Source organism: Heterodontus francisci, chromosome 11, assembly GCF_036365525.1.
Source record: "Heterodontus francisci isolate sHetFra1 chromosome 11, sHetFra1.hap1, whole genome shotgun sequence".
Taxonomy (NCBI): Eukaryota; Metazoa; Chordata; class Chondrichthyes; order Heterodontiformes; family Heterodontidae; genus Heterodontus; species Heterodontus francisci.
The window spans coordinates 28,213,963-28,234,083 of NC_090381.1; the positions used below are offsets into that span (position 1 = coordinate 28,213,963).

Here is a 20,121-nt window from a genome sequence, read left to right on the forward strand (position 1 = left end):
ACCAATGAATTGGCTGCATAATTGTCCATTTTAACTTCCAATACTTTCGAGATTCATACTTCAGCTCTGCAAACCTATACTGCTGCTCCTGGGAACACCCATCATCACGTTCCATTGATTATCCCATTCATCAAAATGACAAGTGCACGAAGTCCCAAAAAGAGTCCACCAACAATAAAATATCATGTGTGAATAGCACATTGCAATTCTTTCAGAATGGTCCAGAGCAGACACTCTGAGACACGAAGAAAGTCTTCCTGCTTTGTCCAAAATGTAGTTCTCAGCACTGATCCAGCTCCTGTCTTGCCATCCTAGTGTATCTAAAAGCATTGTTTTGAATTTGTTTTTTTTATCCCGTTAAGTATTGTGCATATTTCTGTAAGGTCTATTCTGAGATGTCTCTTTCTGAAGCTGATCATATCACTCAGACCTCTTCCCACTAGACATTGCGATCAGCCTTGTAGCTATTGTAGCTGAGGAGCAAGAGTTCCTCGAGTGTGTTCAGGAAAATTTTCTACAACAGTATGTTGCTAGTCCAATGAGAAAGGAGGCACTGGTTCTTGGGAATGAGGTGGGCTAAGTGGTTCAAGTATCAGCAGAGAGCATTTAGGGGATAGTGATCATTGTATCATATGTTTTAGGCTGACTATGGAAAAGGACAAAGAGCAATCCAGGGTAAGAATAATTAACTGGGTGAAGGCCAACTTCAATGGGGTAAGAATGGAGCTGGGGTGAATAAATTGGAGTCAAAAGCTGGCAGGAAAACTGAACAATGGGCTACCTTCAAAGAAGAGATCCTTCGGGCAAAGTCAATGTATGTTCCCTCTAAGGGGAAAAGCAGGGCAAACAAATCCAGAGCTCCATGGATGACAAAAGAGGTAGAGATTAAAATAAAGAAGAAAAATTGTGCTTATGACAGATGCCAGGTAGAAAATACTATTGAGAACCAGGTTGAATATAGACGGTCCAGAGGGGAAGTGAAAAAGCAAATAAGAGAAGCAAAGAGAGCATGAAAAGAGACTGGCAGCTAGCATTAAAAGAAATCTCAAAGTTTTCAAAAGGCATATAAATAGTAAAAGGGTGGTCAAAGGAGGAGTGGGGCCTATTAGGGACCAGAAAGGGGAATTACACATGGAGACAGAGGGCATAGCTGAGGTATTAAATGAATACTTTGCATCTGCCTTTACCAAGGAAGAGATGCAACCCAGGCAATGTAGAAAGAGGAGGTAAGTCAGACACTCGAGGGGTTTAAAATTGATAAAGAGGAAGTATTAGATAGGCTGTCTGTACTTAAAGTGGATAAAGAACCAGGAACAGATGAGATGCATCCAAGGATACTGAGGGAAGTGAGAGTGGAAATCGCAGAGGCACTGGCCATAATTTTTCAATCTTACTTAGACTTGGGGTGGTGCCAGAGGACTGGAGAATTGCAAACGTTACATTCTTGTTTAAAAAAGGGTGTAAAGATAAGCCCAGCAACTACAAGCCAGTCAGTTTAACATCAGTGGTGGGAAAACTTCTAGAAAGAATAATTTGGGACAAAATCAATAGTCACATGGACAAGTGCGAGTTAATTAAGGAAAGCATGGATTTCTTAAGGGAAAATCATGTTTAACTAACATGCTGGAGTTTTTTGAGGAGGTAACAGAGAGGGTTGATGAGGGCAATGCTGTTGATGTGGTGTACATGGACTTTCAAAAGGCATTTGGTACAGTGCTGCACAACAGATTTGTGAGCAAACTTGTAGCTCATGGAATAAAAGGATGGTAGAAACATGGATACGAAATTGGCTGAGTGACAGGAAACAAAGAATAGTGGTTAAAGGATGTTTTTCGGGCTGGAAGAAGGTTTATAGTGGAGTTCCCCAGGGATCAGTGTTGGAACCCTTGCTTTTCCAGATATACATTCATGACCTAGACCTTGGTGTACAGGGAACAATTTCAAAGTTTGCAGATGATATGAAACTTGGAAGCATTGTGAACTGTGAGGAGGATAGTGGAGAACTTCAAAAGGACATAGACAAGTTGGTGGAATGGGCAGACAGGTGGCAGATGAAGTTCAATGCAGAGAAATGTGAAGTGATTCATTTTGGTAGGAAGAACATGGAGAGACAATATAGAATAAAGGGTACAATTCTATAGGGGGTGTAGAAGCAGAGGGACCTAGTTGTGTATGTGCATTAGTCATTGAGGGTGTCAGGACAGGTTGAGAGAATGGTTAATAAAGCAAAAAGTGTCCTTGGCTTTATTAATAGGGGCAATAGTGTCTAAGAACAAGGAGGTTGTGTTGTACTTGTATAAGACGCTAGTTCGGCCTCAACTGGAGTATTGCGTCCATTTCTGGGTGCCGCACTTCAGGAAAGACGTAAGGGCATTGGAGAGAGTACAGAAAAGATTCACGAGAATGGTTCCAAGAATGAGGAACTTCAGTTATGAAGATAGATTGGAGAAGTTAAGACTGTTTTCCTTGGAGAAGAGAGCAGAGAGGTTATTTGATAGAGGTATTCAAAATCATGAGAGGTTTGGACAGAGTTGATAGAGAGAAACTGTTGCCACTCGTGAAAGGATTGAGAATGAGAGGGCGCAGATTTAAAGTATTTGGTAAGAGAAGCAAAAGTGACATGAAGAAAAACTTTTTCACGAAGCGACTGGTTAAGGTCTGGAATGCGCTGCCTGAGAAAGTGGTGGAGTCTGGTTCAATTGAAGCATTCAAAAGGGAATTAGACAGCCATACGAAAAGGAAGAATGTGCAGGGCTATGGTGAGAAGGCAGGGGAATGGAACTGAAGGAATTGCTCATTTGGAGAACCAGTGCAGACACGATGAGATGTTGCTTGAAAACCACCTGTGCTGGAGGCCACCTGTGATTTGGGCTCAGAAAACAGCAGAACCCTTGGTGACTTGGGAAAAAATGGTTACAGGGAAGCCACATGGCAAGGTTTATGGAGGTCAGGAGGTCGGCTCCCTGTTTGAGGTTTGGACATTGTTTTCAGTTAGATGTGGTGTGAATTGCTTGAAAACAGTTGGTGTTTTCCTGTCAAGGAAAAAGAAATCATCCAGCTTACCTCCTATTCTACCTTTCTGAAGAAATGTGCCAAGATTCAGTATGGAAGACCAAAAACCCCTGGTGCCATATAGCTCCTGTGATACTGAAGAAAATCCTGTGATTCAAATGTGTGCTGGTGGAAAAACCTTGATGCCATGTTTCTCCTGGAAAGTCCACTGGAAAAATTCTCGACATCTCCAGAATGGACTGCTTCGGAAACGATCCTAGTGACCCATCTTCATATGCTCGGATGCCAGACCAAAAAAGGGGCAACTGACTTCCTTCCATGTCTTATTTATTTTTTTCGTCAAGAATTAGCAAGTATTTGGCCAAAGTAGGTTTTTTTTGTCTCTTTTTTGTAACAGACCTATGCAGAATGAATTTCAGTATTTTTCCCAGTGTGTGTGTGAGTGTAATTGGGGAATTTTTAAAAAGGGAACTTTCATATTTTAATTGGTGTGTTAATGCTTCGTTTCATGACTGGTTAAGTCTTGTTTTATAATTATCTGATAATTTTATTGTTTATTAAAGAAACCCAGTTGGTGTATTTTATTCTGGGATAAAAAATTGAGTATATGATTGGCTGTATCAGTAATCGGGTAAACATTTAAATAGATGTTATGACCTGTGGAGTAGAGGAACTAGAAAAGACAGTGCACTCCTCCTGCATTGGCCATAACAACAGAGAGAGGGGGGAGGGGGGGTGGGTGGACAGAGAGGGAGAGGAAGGGAGAGTGATCAAGATCACTCCTGACAGATGGACATCTATCCAGAATGCTCCGCATCGCTACGGCAAAGTGTGCAGGCAAATATTGACTACTTGTGCAAGCAAAAAAACAATGCCAGCTATCTCGCTAAATCAGTGTCCAATATAGTGATAAGAAGATAAGCCAATAAATTAATCTTCTCATTTAAAGCTTCTTCACAAAAATGCACATTTGTTGTTGTTTTGATGAATAGTAAGATAATTTTTTTATGCCTTTATCTTTTCGAAATTGTCTCACCGGCCTCTGATGTAAGACAAAAATTGTAATGTGGCCCCCCCTCACGAAAAGGTAGGACATCCCTGCTCTACACTGTCTCTAGGGTTTGGATTGTTAATTGTGTATCAGTTGTATATCAAGTGTGTTTAATTATATGCAGGTGGAGGATGCTAATTGGGGTGGATGGTTTGAATAGGAAGCTATATGTTTGTAATCTTTACTCTGGAAATAAGTGTAAGACTAAGTAAAGATTGGCTCCAGTTTCATCATTCAACAATTGGCTTTTTGGAGTATAACATGGATTTCACTTTTATGTAATGGTGTATTTAGAACTTTTGATGAAGCCTGATTATAGAGTATCATAACAATAACAACTTGCATTTATGTAGTGCCTTTGACATATAAAACATCCCAAGGCATTACAGGAGTGTTATCAAACAAAATTTGACACCAAAACACAAAAGGAGATAGCAGAACAGGTCAAAGCTTGGTTCAAGAGGTAGGTTTTAAGAAGCGTATTAAGGGAGGAGGGAGAGGTAGAAAAACAGTGAGGTTTAGGGACGACTTAGGGCTGAGGCAGCTGTAGGCATGGTCGTTAATGGTGGAGCGATGAAAATCGGGGATGCACAAGGAGAATCGGAAGAGGCTAGCATGAACTCTGGCATTTGAACTCAACAGATTTGTTGATATAATACAACATCCTATTTATCTTGTATATTCTGGCCTCAAAATGTATAGAATGACAAGTCAAGTAATGCTGCAAGTCTCTTTCAACTATCTTCTTGGAAAATTCTTTCTCACCTGTGGAGAGCGGGAATCTTCTCTTTTTAACTTCCCTGATATTGTACCTTGAGTTTGTTCATGTTGAATTTAATTTGCTGCTGATCTGTTTAGATGCAAAACCTGCTGAGATCTTTGTATGATCTTGGCAACTTCCTCAGAATCCATGGTTCCCTCTGGTTTGGTGACATTTACAAATTAAACTACTTTGCATTTGAAACTACTCCAGATCACTTCTGTACATCAGTAACAATAGAGGTCCCATCACCTGCACAGCTAGCAAGGCTCAATTCTACATTTATCAAACATCTAATAACCAAAAAAAGAAAACCTTTTTTAAGGATCTCCCAAAGTTAAATTTTCCATATCCTTAACAATGTTAACACGAGATTGCCTCCCAGATGCCCCTATTCTAGGCTGAAAAACGAAGTTTCTCCAGTCTTTTCTCATAACTTGGGCCTCTGACACAAAGGATCTGCCTCATGGCTTTTCTCTATGCTACCTTCAGCCAATTTGATGTCAGTTATTGCTTTGTGACCAGAACTGGATGCATGATTCAAGGGTGATCTGCAGAGTTTAATCACTAACTCCTCTGACTTGTATAGACTACTGCTTTGAGTATGTAGTTCAACATCCTATTGACTTTACAGATTGTTGCTCTGTATTAGTTAAGCATTTTTAACATCAAATCTACTAAGAGTCCTCGGTCTCATTCAGTTTCATGATTAATTGTTTTGACATTGTCATGGAGAAGGTATATTGTTATATTTTCCTTCCTATATGTAGCACTTTACATTTGTCTGCATTAGATTTCATCTGACATTGTTCAGCCCACTCACATATCTTGTTCAACTCAATCTGTAATTTCTCAGATGTCTCTTCAATCCCACTTCCCCCAATTTCTTTTGAAAATAATTTATGAGCTCTGCTTCAACGACCATTTGTGATAAAGAGTTTCACATTCTGACTACCGTCTGTGGAAAGAAATTGCTTCTAATTTCGTTAATTCATTGTGACTATTTTAAATTTGTGCCGTCTTGTTTCTGCCTCACTGACTAGTGGAAGCAACCTTTTGCTATTTATCTTATTTATCATTACATTTCCTACACTAGAACAGTGAGAACACTCCTAAAGTACTTCATTGGCTGTAAAGCACCTTGGGACATCCGAAGATCATGAAAGGTGCTATAAAAAGTCAAGTCTTTCTTTCTTCCTTTCTTTCTTATCTTCTTTGACCTCCTTATCTCGAGAGACAATGGATAAGCGCCTGGAGGTGGTCAGTGCTTTGTGAAGCAGCGCCTGGAGTGGCTGTAAAGGCCAATTCTAGAGTGACAGGCTCTTCCACAGGTGCTGCAGAGAAATTTGTTTGTTGGGGCTGTTACATAGTTGGCTCTCCCCTTGCGCCTCTGTCTTTTTTCCTGCCAACTACTAAGTCTCTTCGACTCGCCACACTTTAGCCCCGCCTTTATGGCTGCCCGCCAGCTCTGGCGAACGCTGGCAACTGACTCCCATGACTTGTGATCAATGTCACAGGATTTCATGTCGCGTTTGCAGACGTCTTTAAAGCGGAGACATGGACGGCCGGTGGATCTGATACCAGTGGCGAGCTCGCTGTACAATGTCTCTTTAGGGATCCTGCCATCTTCCATGCGGCTCACATGGCCAAGCCATCTCAAGCGCCGCTGACTCAGTAGTGTGTATAAGCTGGGGATGTTGGCCACCTGGAGGACTTCTGTGTTGGAGATACGGTCCTGCCACCTGATGCCAAGTATTCTCCGGAGGCAGCAAAGATGGAATGAATTGAGACGACACTCTTGGCTGACATACGTTGTCCAGGCCTCGCTGCCATAGAGCAAGGTACTGAGGACACAGGCCTGATACACTCGGACTTTTGTGTTCCGTGTCAGTGCGCCATTTTCCCACACTCTCTTGGCCAGTCTGGACATAGCAGTGGAAGCCTTTCCCATGCGCTTGTTGATTTCTGCATCTAGAGACAGGTTACTGGTGATAGTTGAGCCTAGGTAGGTGAACTCTTGAACCACTTCCAGAGCGTGGTCGCCAATATTGATGGATGGAGCATTTCTGACGTCCTGCCCCATGATGTTCGTTTTCTTGAGGCTGATGGTTAGGCCAAATTCATTGCAGGCAGCCGCAAACCTGTCGATGAGACTCTGCAGGCACTCTTCAGTGTGAGATGTTAAAGCAGCATCGTCAGCAAAGAGGAGTTCCCTGATGAGGACTTTCCGTACTTTGGACTTCACTCTTAGACGGGCAAGGTTGAACAACCTGCCCCCTGATCTTGTGTGGAGGAAAGTTCTTCAGAGGACTTGAACGCATGTGAAAGCAGCAGGGAGAAGAAAATCCCAAAAAGTGTGGGTGCGAGAACACAGCCCTGTTTCACGCCACTCAGGATAGGAAAGGGCTCTGATGAGGAGCCACCATGTTGAATTGTGCCTTTCATATTGTCATGGAATGAGGTGATGATACTTAGTAGCTTTGGTGGGCATCCGATCATTTCTAGTAGTCTGAAGAGACCACGTCTGCTGACGAGGTCAAAGGCTTTGGTGAGATCAATGAAAGCAATGTAGAGGGGCATCTGTTGTTCACGGCATTTCTCCTGTATCTGACGAAGGGAGAACAGCATGTCAACAGTCGATCTCTCTGCACGAAAGCCACACTGTGCCTCAGGGTAGATGCGCTCGGCCAGCTTCTGGAGCCTGTTTAGAGCGACTCGAGCAAAGACTTTCCCCACTATGCTGAGCAGGGAGATTCCACGGTAGTTGATGCAGTCACCGCGGTCACCTTTGTTTTTATAGAGGGTGATGATATTGGCATCGCGCATGTCCTGGGGTACTGCTCCCTCGTCCCAGCACAGGCATAGCAGTTCATGTAGTGCCGAGAGTATAGCAGGCTTGGCACTCTTGATTATTTCAGGGGTAATGCTGTCCTTCCCAGGGGCTTTTCCGCTGGCTAGAGAATCAATGGCATCACTGAGTTCCGATTTGGTTGGCTGTATGTCCAGCTCATCCATGACTGGTAGAGGCTGGGCTGCATTGAGGGCAGTCTCAGTGACAACATTCTCCCTGGAGTACAGTTCTAGGTCGTGCTCAACCCAGCGGTCCATTTGTTTGCGTTGGTCAGTGATTATGTCCCCTGATTTAGATTTGAGGGGGGCGATCTTCTTGATGGTTGGCCCAAGAGCTCTCTTAATGCCATCATACATTCCTCTGATGTTTCCGGTGTCTGAGGCCAGCTGAATATGACTGCATAGGTGTTGCCAGTAGTCGTTTGCGCAGCGCCTGGCTGTTCTTTGTGCAATGCTTCTGGCTGCTTTAAGTGCTGCAGATGTTAAATCGCTGGGGGCTTTCTTGTCGTTCAACAGTGCAATGCGCTTAGCGGCTATGACAGGTTCCAGCTCTTCATTATGAGATTGAAACCAGTCTGCATTTCTCTTCGCACTTTTGCCATAGGTGCTCAAATCTGACTCATAGATGGCGTCTCTGATGTGGGCCCACTTGGTCTCAGCATCCCCTGTGGGGGTGTTTTGAAGGGCTGTTGCAAGTGAATTTAGAAATTTTTGTAACAGCTGTGGGTGAGAAATTCTGCTCGTATTGATGCGCGGGTGGCCCTTCTGCTTGGAATGATGCAACTTCTTTGGTCTGACCCTTCATAATCACAAAGACCTCAGCCTGAATAATAACTGGCAATATGTTTCTGTCTTTTGTCCTGGCTTGGCCTCGCAGTTGAAACCTGACATGCATATGTCAATAAGGACCCTGCTGGCTTTGTGCAGGTGACGTTGCTGCCTGCTCAGTAGAGCAGGTTAAAATCACAGACAGTGAGATCTTGGTGGCTTCAGGGTGAGTAAGAATCCTGAGATTTTAACTGTTGAGATGCCCAGTTTCTGCCGACTGGGTAAGGTTAAAATCATCCCTCTTATCAGGTTACGCCTTAAACTGCTCAACTTTATTGAGAAAAGCATAACCTTGAAAATCTCTCCTTGTATTTGTAACCCTTCATTCATGATATTATCCTAATAGATCTCAACTGCACCTTTTCTGTTATTTTTATATCCTTCCTGCAATGAAGTGCTCACTAAGGATTCTCGTTACCTTCTCTATGGCCTTTATCTCCTTGTACTATCACCTTGTACTATCACTCCAGGCGCTGCTTCACAAACCACTGACCACCTCCAGGCGCATATCCATTGTCTCTCGAGATAAGGAGGCCAAAGAAGAAGAAGACTATCACCTTTAGTGATCTATGTAAGCACACATCAAAATCCCTCTGCTCCTTGACTCGATTTAACATCTTTTCATTAGTCGAGTACTTCCTCAACTTACGCTTACTGCTAAAATACATTTTTTATGGCGTAGACCTCCTTTAGCTTCAAAACTAATACAAGAGCAAAATACTGCAGATGCTGGAAGTCTGAAATAAAAACAGAAAGTGCTGGAAATACTCAGCAGATCTGTCAGCATCTGTGGAGAGAGAAACAGAGCTATCAGGCTGGATTTTACCAAATGACGCAAAGTCCTGATGCTTGGGTTATTTGCAGGTCGCCTGGCTGCACAGGGGAGTGGCAGGACCTCCGCGGCGATCTTTTGCTATGTGGTGAATTAGCATCTGGCTGGCAGGGGATCCAGCCAGTTTATGGGTGGCAGATGTGAACTAGTGCAGGCAGGGAGGTTAAAGGTGACATTTTTAAAGGTCAGTATGCAGCCTTCATCCAGGCTGCACGCTGAAGGCTGAGGAAGGGGTGCACCAGAAGGGAACTTGTGGAGGAATGGCTGCAGTGAGAGGAAGGATTCTCCAGTGATGCCTTTCTAGAGATGCTTCTAGAAGCAGCAAGGGAATGGAAAAGGTTCTGTTCCTAGTGGACTGGAGAAGGAGGCCAGCAAGCCTCATGAGGAAAGCCTGGCTGGAGGTGGCCGAGGAAGTGAGCAGCAGCGGGGTAGTTGCGCGAACATGGGTGCAGTGTCAGAAGCGCTTCAATAACCTTGTGAGGTCTGGCAAGGTGAGTAGCATGCATGATGGCAAGATGGCAGCCATGCATGTCTTATTTAGCGGCCATGAGATGTGAAGTGATGCGACTGACCCATGCACAGGGACTCACCAAGGATCACTGTGTGCAGTGAGCTGCAGAGTGGCCTCACATCAGAGGACCACGGTCAGTCAGAGGTGCTTACTGCAGTGCCAAGCATGAATGACCATTTGCAGAAGGCCTCTCAGTGGAGTAATGATGGCCATTTAAAGTGCTACAGTCTGACAAGCATAGCTGGGCCATGAGATTTGTGTGACATTCTATTTCTGTCGTTGCAGAAGAAGTGAGCTCATAATGCTGGAGAGCGGCGATGCACATGAGGAGGTGTGCCTTTCATTACAGTAATAACATAGATGGAGGAGGTAACGATGGGAATTGGATGGGTGGCAGCAGGCCAGACTGCTGCAGAGGGCGAAGCGAGTGTGGAGCCCAGAGAGAGAAAAGCAATGGTTGTAGGTGCCAAATCATCTCACCAGTGTTTGCAGTGGCACCTCTGTGGCCCTTGATAACCACATGAAGCTCCTGTTCATGAACATGCAGGAGGAAGTGGGTGGACACGGATGTTGTTAACACCACTCTCCTGCTGGGCCAGTAGTGGCTGAGGTACCTCTGCAGGCAAGGAGCCACCTGAGAATGCAGAGAAGGATCTGCCATGTCAGGATGCACTGTCACATCGATCCAGCACACCCTCTACCAGTGCAGCTACTCTCATGTTGGTGGGCATTGACATGCATTTAGAAGGAGTGGCACCAGCTGGTGAGCACGGCACAGACTTGCTGGAGCAGGTAACGGAGGCAGTGACAACTGCATCCAGTTTCCATCACAGCATTGAAGATCGGCCCATTGATGCCTTGGGGGTCATCAGCAAAGCGGCTGATAATGGAGCAGCCGCATTAAACGTTGTTTGCTCCCATGCAAGGAGGATGGACGAGTCCATCAATGTCATGAGTGGTGTCATGTCTCTGGGATATGAGACCATGGCCTCCTCCATTGAGAGAATGTCAACTCTTATGGACAGCTAAAAGGGGCAGACCACCGAGTGGGTGCAGGAGGTGTGCACCAGTTTTATCCTTGAGAAGTGTACAGGGGTGGTTAGCAATATGGCTCAGAGACGCATGGACCAGTTGGCAGATGTCATCACATTCCTGGTAAGCAAGGGAATACAGGTGGGCCGTGAAAAGGTTAAAGAGCAGATGGATGAAGGCTATGGGGACTCTGCTCAAGGCGCTCCTGGTGTTGACGGCAGCCCCTCAGCCCCTTTGATGGCGACATGAATGCTGCAGCCAGCCCTGATGACAGAGGTGGCCTCTGCACGGATACAGGTTGCTACAACAGTGCAGGGCGTTGGTGAGACTACCCCTAGAATACTGAGTACAGTTTTGGTATCCTTATGTAAGGAGGGAGAGACTTGCATTAGAGGCAGTTCAGGGAAGTTCACTAGGTTGATTCCTGAGATGAAGGGGTTGTCTTACGAGGAAAGGTTGAGCAGGTTGAGCCAATACTGATTGGTGTTTAGAAGAATGAGAGGTGATCTTATTGAGACATATAAGTTCTGAGGGGGTTTGACAGGGTAGATGCTGAGAAGATGCTTCCCCTCATGGGGGCAGTTGCAGAATTAGGGGTCTCCCATTTAAGACGGAAATGAGGAGAAATTTCTTCTCTCAGAGGGTCATTAATCTTTGGAATTCTCTGCCCCAGAGAGCAGTGGAGCTAGATCATTGAATATTTTCAAGGCTGTTAGACAGATTTTTGATCTACAAGGAAGTCAAGGTTATGGGGACAGGTAGGAGAGTGGAGTTGAGGCCATGATCAGATCAGTTATGATCTTAATGAAGATGAACAGTGGAGCAGGCTGGAGGGGCCAAATGGCCTGTTTCTGATTCTATTTTTTATGTTCTTATGCTCTTAAACTGGTACAGCATGTGGCGGGCCCCACTAGGGCTGCATAAACCAGAGGTCGTCTGCCACAGGCATCTCATGCACTGGAGCAGCAAGACCAGTAGCCTGCCTCCACATCAGCTCCAGCCACTGGGAAAGCACAGTGTAGGAGCATACAGAAGCTGTTTTATAAAAGCACCTAGTTACACATGGGGTCTCAATGGGTGATTGGTATTTCCCATATTCCATTGCATGTTTGCTTGTGTACCTGAACATTTGTTGAAATCAATGCTTAAACAGCTCCTATGTTTCTTACTACCCCAGTAGCCCATTACCAGATGTTAAGGCTTTGAGATGGTGCCCATGGAATTGTGACCAGTGAATACAGGGCTATGGTGAATGCAGAAATTGTGATGGGTTCATCACGGGGCCCCTGACATAGTGATGGAGTTTCATCACAGGCCACCATTGTATCCACAGGGAGACGCCTGTCTCATGCCCAGTGGGATGACAGCGATTCTCAGTTGAATCGTGTGCAGTTGAGGGAGTCATGCGTTTCCCTTGCATGCATGCCACGTCTGTGGCCATTGTCCCAATATGCGCATGGCTATTGTTTGCCAGGTCTAGATGCGCTTCCTTCCCACCCTCCTCCTCAGAGGAGGCGGTGCACTCACAATTGTTGTCCATCGCCAGTTCAATTCCTCTCTGCTGCACCAGATTGTGCAGAGTGCAGCACACCACCAATATATAGGAGACCCTTAAGGGGTTGTATTGGAGGGCTCCCCAGAATGGTCTAGGCATCTGAACTGCATTTTCAGATGGCCAATTGCCTGCTCGTGATCGCCATGGCAAGGTTATATACTTCCATTGCCTCAGCGTTGGGGTTACACACCGATGTGAGCAGCCATGTCTTTAATGGATAACTCTTTACACCCAGGATCCATCCACAAAGGCGTTCTGGTGGAGTGAACAGTTGAGGCACATGGGATTGTTTCAGGATGTACGAGTCATGGCAGCTTCCTGGGAACCTTGCACAGAGGATCCCTTGGCGGTGGTTGCAGGCAATTTAAACATTTAGAGAGTGGAACTCCATCCTGTTCATGAATACTCTGCCTGCTCTGAGGGAGACTTGATGGTCACATGTGTGCAGTCTGTAACCCCTTGGACCTGAGGAAATCCTACCATTGGGCTGAATCCAATCGCCTGACTGGCCTGATCGGTGTGAAACCTAATGTATTCCCCTGTCCTCTTGAAGAAGACATCCATCACCTGCTTAATGCAGTGATACACTGCTGACTGAGAGATCCTACGAATGTTTCCAGACGGTCCCTGTAAGGACCTTGTAGTGAAAAAGTTGAGCGCCACTGTCACCTTCACTGCCACATGCAATGGGTGTCCAGCACATCACATTGACCTCAACTCCTCCTCCAGCATTTGCACGGGTCCACTGCCACCTGCCTGGACAGACACAGTCTTCAGGGACATTGGTGCTTTGACATCTCCATGAAGCTAAGCCTCTGTTTGTACATCCTTTGCACTGGTACCACCTTCTTTGAACATCCAACTGGCTTACTGCCCTATGTGCCCTCCACGTCCACATCCCATCACAGCGTCATGCCGCTGGTGCTCCTCTGCCCCTTCCCATGTGGCTGATGCAATCTCTCTCTCTCACCCTCTTCCTGACTGTAGAAATCAAACTCGGATTGCAGAGCACCGATCTCCCGTTGGAGCCTGCACGGCGCAATGACTCTCATCCCCCTTGCGTTGCCTGTTGCCTGTACTCACTCCTGGAAGACCAGCGCCCACTAACAGGCTTTCGCACTGGCCTTCCACTCAGCAATCCCTCTAAAGTTCCCAGCCTTCAATTCTCTGACCTGAGCCTGTCTGCTTGTAAATGCAGCAGAACTCAATGTTTGCTAGTTACAGCCCACATTCACCTGCTGCTCAGCTTTCACCTCCTTTGAGCAGGCGAGCAGCTGATGCTCCATGGGATCTGTGCACCTCATGGAAAATACAAAAAGTTGTGGAACAGCTAACTGGCTGTTTAAGAGGCTCAATTGGATGCCTGCCACTGGCCTGCATGGTCCCAATCCCGCTGCCCATCTGCCCCTGGGAAATTTGGCAGGAAGCAGGAAGACATCAGTGATCCGCTCCGATGCATTCTTCCACAATTTTACTGCCCACCGCACCCCTCCCCACCCCGCCCCCCCCCCCCCCACATCCTGCCTCCAAGCCAATCACCATGGTAGAATTCCACCCAAGGTCGATGACCTTTCATCAGAACTGGAGGGTCATGTAGTACCTTCAATTCAACTCTTTGCTTGTAATGAATATTTAAGTCTACCTCTCTCCTCTTGAATTAAACTATGGAGTTCTGAATGAACTTTCCGTGAAAAGTGTTTCACCACAGACTATGTGGCATTTCGTGTGTCACTGTGGTGCAGTAGGAGAGAGAAAAACAAAATCACCAGGAACCCATTCAATTATACACAACTCTGAGGAAGTGAAACCTTTGAACCCACCTCCCTGAGGGTCACTTCTCTCTGACGTGTCAAGTCTTTAAGCTGCTCGTTGAGACCTTTGATCTCTCTCTCATGGGTGGCCACTGCTTCCTCAAACTGACCTCGGAAGGTCTTCAGGTCAGCATTAATGTTGTTAATTGTGTTCTGGAAAAAGGAAAAGATTAGTTCTTGTCTTATTCTTTATAAAATATCTCTAAGTATGGGATCTGCATCGCATATCAGAAATTGGTTTCTGCAAATTGTACAACTTGTGTAATATGCCATTTGCAGGTCACTGTACAATGTAGCCTTGAGTGATTACACAGCCTGCCTTGGCATCAATACTAACTCATTTTAAAAAATATAACAATACATCTGAAAGCTATGAGAAGTTGATTGTCACCTTGTCCTGCTCTTGTCGACTGTGTAACTCTCGTTTCACCCGGTCGATCTCCATGTTCGCATTGCCAAGTTCACGTTGGGCATGGCTGAGTTTCTCAGAGAGGATATTTTTCTCTGACTCTTTGAGACACAAGGCCTTGAAAAGAAAGACATTTGCTCAGATGATAATAAGGAGCTGGATTGATAGGACAGGCTGATGGTTGACAAAGAAAGAGAATGAAGAATTCAACAGAAAGAAAAAGGACCATCTGGTACAACTGATGACTGAACTTTTTTAACTGACCAGACAGGTTGCATTTTCCACATGGCATCACCTGCAGCACTGATGGATGGACAGCAACTCAGTGGCTCCTGCCAAACAAACGTAACTTCATCAATGCAACAATGTTATCAGATGGTAATTCTACCCTCAGTCATGTTAGACTTGCTTTTAATTTATTTGTCCTTCTAACTTAAAGTGCAGATTGTGTTACAGTGGGCAGCTAAGACCAAATTGGGATAGACATCTCAAGTCTAAGAACTGACCATACTTTCCATTTTCCCAGAGCTATAACACACGATGTACGAATCATTTCATCTGTACATTCATCCATTCTGGAAGAGAATGAGTTCTTTCAGAGCCAACGACTTCCAAAAGTAACTTAGGGGATGTCAGATGGAGGCTGTCTGTTACTCTGCCTTACAAGGGTGAACATGACAGGCACAGTTGATGAGTCCTTGCAGGCATTGATGGCGCACCCCAGCAATACAAATGACCCCATTGCAGGGATTTGGGGCAAGGTCTCTAGCCTGACGCTAGGATTCCGTTTCACCAAATCGCCACCAGTGGAGCAAACATTCGTCAAATTCAAGTTTTTTGAGCAGCCATGTTGATTCCGTACGCACTCAACTATATACACCTAATATTTTGATTTATAACGTGCTAAATGTATAGCATACTAAAATAAATTAAATTTTTCTCAAAACAAAGCCACTAATCTTATCTGTCCCATGTTACAAATTTCTCCAGCAACTTTCCCCCAAGTGTGTTTAGTTTAGTTTAGAGATACAGCACTGAAACAGGCCCTTCGGCCCACCGAGTCTGTGCCGACCATCAACCACCCATTTTATACTAATCCTACACTAATCCCATATTCCTACCACATCCCCACCTGACCCTATGTTTTCCCTACCACCTACCTATACTAGGGACAATTTCTAATGGCCAATTTACCTATCAACCTGCAAGTCTTTGGCATGTGGGAGGAAACCGGAGCACCCAGAGGAAACCCACGCAGACACAGGGAGAACTTGCAAACTCCACACAGGCAGTACCCGGAATTGAACCCGGGTCGCTGGAGCTGTGAGGCTGCGGTGCTAACCACTGTGCCACTGTGCCGCCCTCTCTCTTTGGAATTTAGGCTTGGCTTCAGCTCTGTACCTGGAACTTCTGACCATTGATCTGGGTCTTGCATGAAACTACTGCTCAGGAACTGTGTACATGTATGAGATGAATGTCTCTCAATTCCTCTTTTTGGGCTGTTAGACATGTGCAAGCATCAGTGCTCCTCAGTGCCATCTCATATATGTGGAACTTCAAAGCACGTTGTAAGTTCAGGCTTCAGACTTTCCCACTTTTGCTCCCCCTTAGTCTTCAGCCTCAGCTACACCTCTCTGTTCTACATCTGGACTCTGTCCTGGACCTGGACTTTCATCTGGTACCCAGATTCTTTCATTTCCAGTCCCCAATCTGTTTCTCTCAGTGCTGCTAGTCCCCTCTGTTGCTGATAGATGCCAGTTTTCCACCCTCAGTGCTGCTAGAACTCAGAGTTCAGCCCCCTATCTAAGTGCTGACAAGTACCTGGTGGTATTTCCACAGACCTATCAGACACCCACCACATAAGTGCTACAAGAGCACAGATTCCTATCCTGAGTGCTCAACCTCTCCATCTTGAAGTAATGGACAGCAGGAACTCTGATTAATGTACTCTGTCCTTGATCAAAGTACACTGACACAACCAGTAAATCCCCATAACCTCTACAGCTGAGATTAGCTAGCTCAGCAGTGGCCGAAGATGGAACGTGGAACATTCTGGTCTGTTTGGAGCCACACCAGGTGGTGCCATTTCACGGAACAAGTTGCTTTCTAAAGAATAAGTGAAGAAACACCTTTACAAAGTATATTTCTGAGTGGTTCTCCGGTTCATATTAAGTGTTTAATTTACTGGGGAATAGTTCTTTAAGGGACACTGCCCAGAGCACAAAAAATCAACAATTTACACAAGAGCTGGAAGAATGATCAGCTGACAGGTGATTAAATGAAACTGGAATTTACAATGGAAACTACAGACTTGGTTCAAAATCATCTTGTCGGGGGTCAATTAAAGTACAGCAGTGGGGCTCAAATAAACAATAACCACCAGCACACATATGGAGTTGCTTTGTTACAGAGATAAAGTACCCAACTACAAGCAATCAAGCAGGTGTAGTTCAGAAGCCGAGTGTCAGTAGCATGTTTTACCTATCGCAGGGCACTTCCCCTGGAACGCTTATGTACATCCAGTTCTTGGAAGGTCCCAGTTCAACCCACTACTTTCCATTCAGTGAGGTGGCAGCAGGAAGCTATCAGGAATCTTACAAAGCCGATTTGCAGCCAACTGTGATTAAATGAGCAACAGCAACCAGAGTGACTCCTTCCTAATTCCCCTCTTTTACTGTGTGGAAAAATGTGGCCTTTTCTCCTTTAACCCTCCATCATGTGTGTGCTATCCTCTATGTAATGTGTGTAACATCACTTCAATCCTTAGAACATCTTGTTTGTAGAGTAATATAGTCCTCTCACTTCAATCCCATTGGCTATCCCCATGTACTATGTGTTATATAACCCCATAGTATAATCCCATGGAGTATCTTGTCGTTTGCCTTACGATTCTTAAAGAATCTTTACCTGCTGTTTCATGCTCTCTGCCTGGATCAGACTCTCATCCCTCTCTTTTTGTAAATTGAGGATTTCTTCATTTAGCTCCTCTTTCTCTTCCTCAAAACTGGTGACTAGATCTTCACGTTCTTGCTGAAAGCGTTGGACTGCCTCATCCTTCTCTGTAGTCAGCTCAAGGCGTAGGCTGTCCTGTGGACACAGAGTGCAGCTTATGCCTGTCAAAAGCTATCAATTTTCTCTGTGTATTATCACCATCATTATAAACTTAACCAAAGTCAGCCCTTTGATTCAATAAATTTACCTGGAGATAAATATTCAACTTTTTTTTGCAGATTTCATCTTTTTCTAGTATGCTGGAAATATTAATTTCAGGCCCTATTTCAGACTGATTGGTGTGAGGGTACATTTTATGTTAATTAGGTATTGATCATATTCAGTTGCCATAAAGCCCCTAACGCACAATTCTGTGGATTTACTCATTTACCTTTGGGGAGGGGGGAATCATGACTACAAAATCTTCACTCAGGAAATTAAATGTGTTGTAGGATTTATGAAAAGGTTGATTGTACATGGGCTGTGGAAGAAGATTAAACAAGTGATAGAATCTGTGATGGGTTACATAGCACAGGCTTTGTTTAACGTGAATGAAGAGCCTGACATTCCAGCTGATAATTCACCATCAAGTCATTCTGGCCCAATTGCTACATACCTTTTCTTTCCGTAGGCGTTCAATGTCCTCCTCATGGACCAGTTTTTCATTTTTCACTGAGATCTGAGCCTCTTGCTCCACTTGATCCAGTTTCTGTTGCAGCAGCTCTTTGTCTCGTTCAATGTTGATTAGCTGCAGTTCCATCTCCTTACGTGCAAGGTCAAGCTCCGCTGAAATATACAAAAGGATGGCAGTCATTTCACCGAAACAGCAAACTTCAGACGTGCCCAAGTACAACAAAACTGCATTCTGACACAAGTGTAGTGTATCTGAGGGTGCCGTTGGATAGGTATCACTCACCTGAAGGTGCAGTGTATCTGGGTGCATTAGGTTAGGTGTCAATCGCCTGATGGTGCAGTGCATCTGGGTGCAGCAAGTTAGGTGTCACTCGCCTGAGGGTGCAGTGTATCTGGGTGCATTAGGTTAGGTTTTTTTATTCATGCATGGGATGTGGGCATCACTGTTCGGCCAGCATTTATTACCCATCCCTAATTGCCCTTGAGAAGGTGGTGGCGAGCTACCTTCTTAAACCGCTGAAGTCCATGTGGGGTAACTACACCCACAGTGCTGTTAGGAAGGGAGTTCCAGGATTTTGACCCAGCGACAGTGAAGGAACGGTGATATAGTTCTAATTCAGGATGGTGTGTGACTTGGAGGGGAACTTGCAGGTGGTGGGTGTTCCCATGCATTTGCTGCCCTTGTCCTTCTAGTTGGTAGAGGTTTGGAAGGTGCTGTCTAAGGAGCCATGGTGCGTTGCTGCAGTGCATCTTGTAGATGGTACACACTGCTGCCACTGTGCGTCGGTGGTGGAAGGGGTGAATGTTTGTAGATGAGGTGCCAATCAAGGGCTGCTTTGTCCTGGATGGTATCAAGCTTCTTGAGTGTTGTTGGAGCTGCACCCATCCAGGCAAGTGGAGAGTATTCCATCACACTCCTGACTTGTGCCTTGTAGATAGTGGACAGGCTTTGGGGAGTCAGGAGGTGAGTTACTCGCCTCACGATTCCGAGCCTCTGACCTGCTCTTGTAGCCACGGTATTTATATGGCTACTCCAGTTCAGTTTCTGGTCAATGGTAGCCCCGAGGATGTTGATAGTGGGGGATTCAGCGATGGTAATGCCATTGAATATCAAGGGGAGACGGTTAGATTCTCTCTTGTTGGAGATGGTCATTGCCTGCCACTTGTGTGGCACGAATGTTACTTGCCACTTATCAGCCCAAGCCTGGATATTGTCCAAGTGTTGCTACACAGACTGTTTCAGTATCTGAGGAGTCACGAATGGTGCTGAACATTGTACAATCATCAGCGAACATCCCCACTTCTGACCTTATGATTGAAGGAAGGTTATGATTGATGACCTTATGATTGATGAAGCAGCTGAAGATGGTTGGGCCGAGGACGCTATCCTGAGGAACTCCCGCAGTGATGTCCTGGAGCTCAGATGAATGACCTCCAACAACCACAACCATCTTCCTTTGTGTTAGGTATGACTCCAGCCAGTGGACGGTTTTCCCCCGATTCCCATTGACCTCAGTTTTGCTAGGGCTCCTTGATGCCATACTCGGTCAAATGCTGCCTTGATGTCAAGGGCAGTCACTCTCACCTCACCTCTTGAGTTCAGCTCTTTTGTCCATGTTTGAACCAAGGGTGTAATGATGTCAGGAGCTGAGTGGCCCTGGCGGAATCCAAACTGAGCATCACTGAGCAGGTTATTGCTAAGCAAGTGCCGCTTGATGGCACTGTTGATGCCACCTTCCATCACTTTACTGATGATTGAGAGTAGGCTGATGGGTGATAATTGGCCGGGTTGGACCTGTCCTGCTTTTTGTGCACAGGACATACCTGGCAATTTTTTCACGTTGCT

At 45.3% G+C, this 20,121-nt stretch overlaps 1 protein-coding gene across 2 annotated transcripts in view; it reads right to left on the reverse strand.

The window, feature by feature from the left end:
- Positions 1–20,121, reverse strand: part of crocc2 (ciliary rootlet coiled-coil, rootletin family member 2) — a 490,923-nt gene that overhangs the window by 164,711 nt on the left and 306,091 nt on the right. For both annotated transcript variants that reach the window (XM_068041847.1, XM_068041848.1), the window contains 4 exons: positions 18,259–18,428; positions 17,559–17,738; positions 14,634–14,768; positions 14,252–14,395 (listed from right to left, as the gene is read on the reverse strand). In XM_068041847.1, coding sequence (XP_067897948.1) covers positions 14,252–14,395; positions 14,634–14,768; positions 17,559–17,738; positions 18,259–18,428 — 629 coding nt within the window. The remainder of the gene's footprint in view (positions 1–14,251; positions 14,396–14,633; positions 14,769–17,558; positions 17,739–18,258; positions 18,429–20,121) is intronic.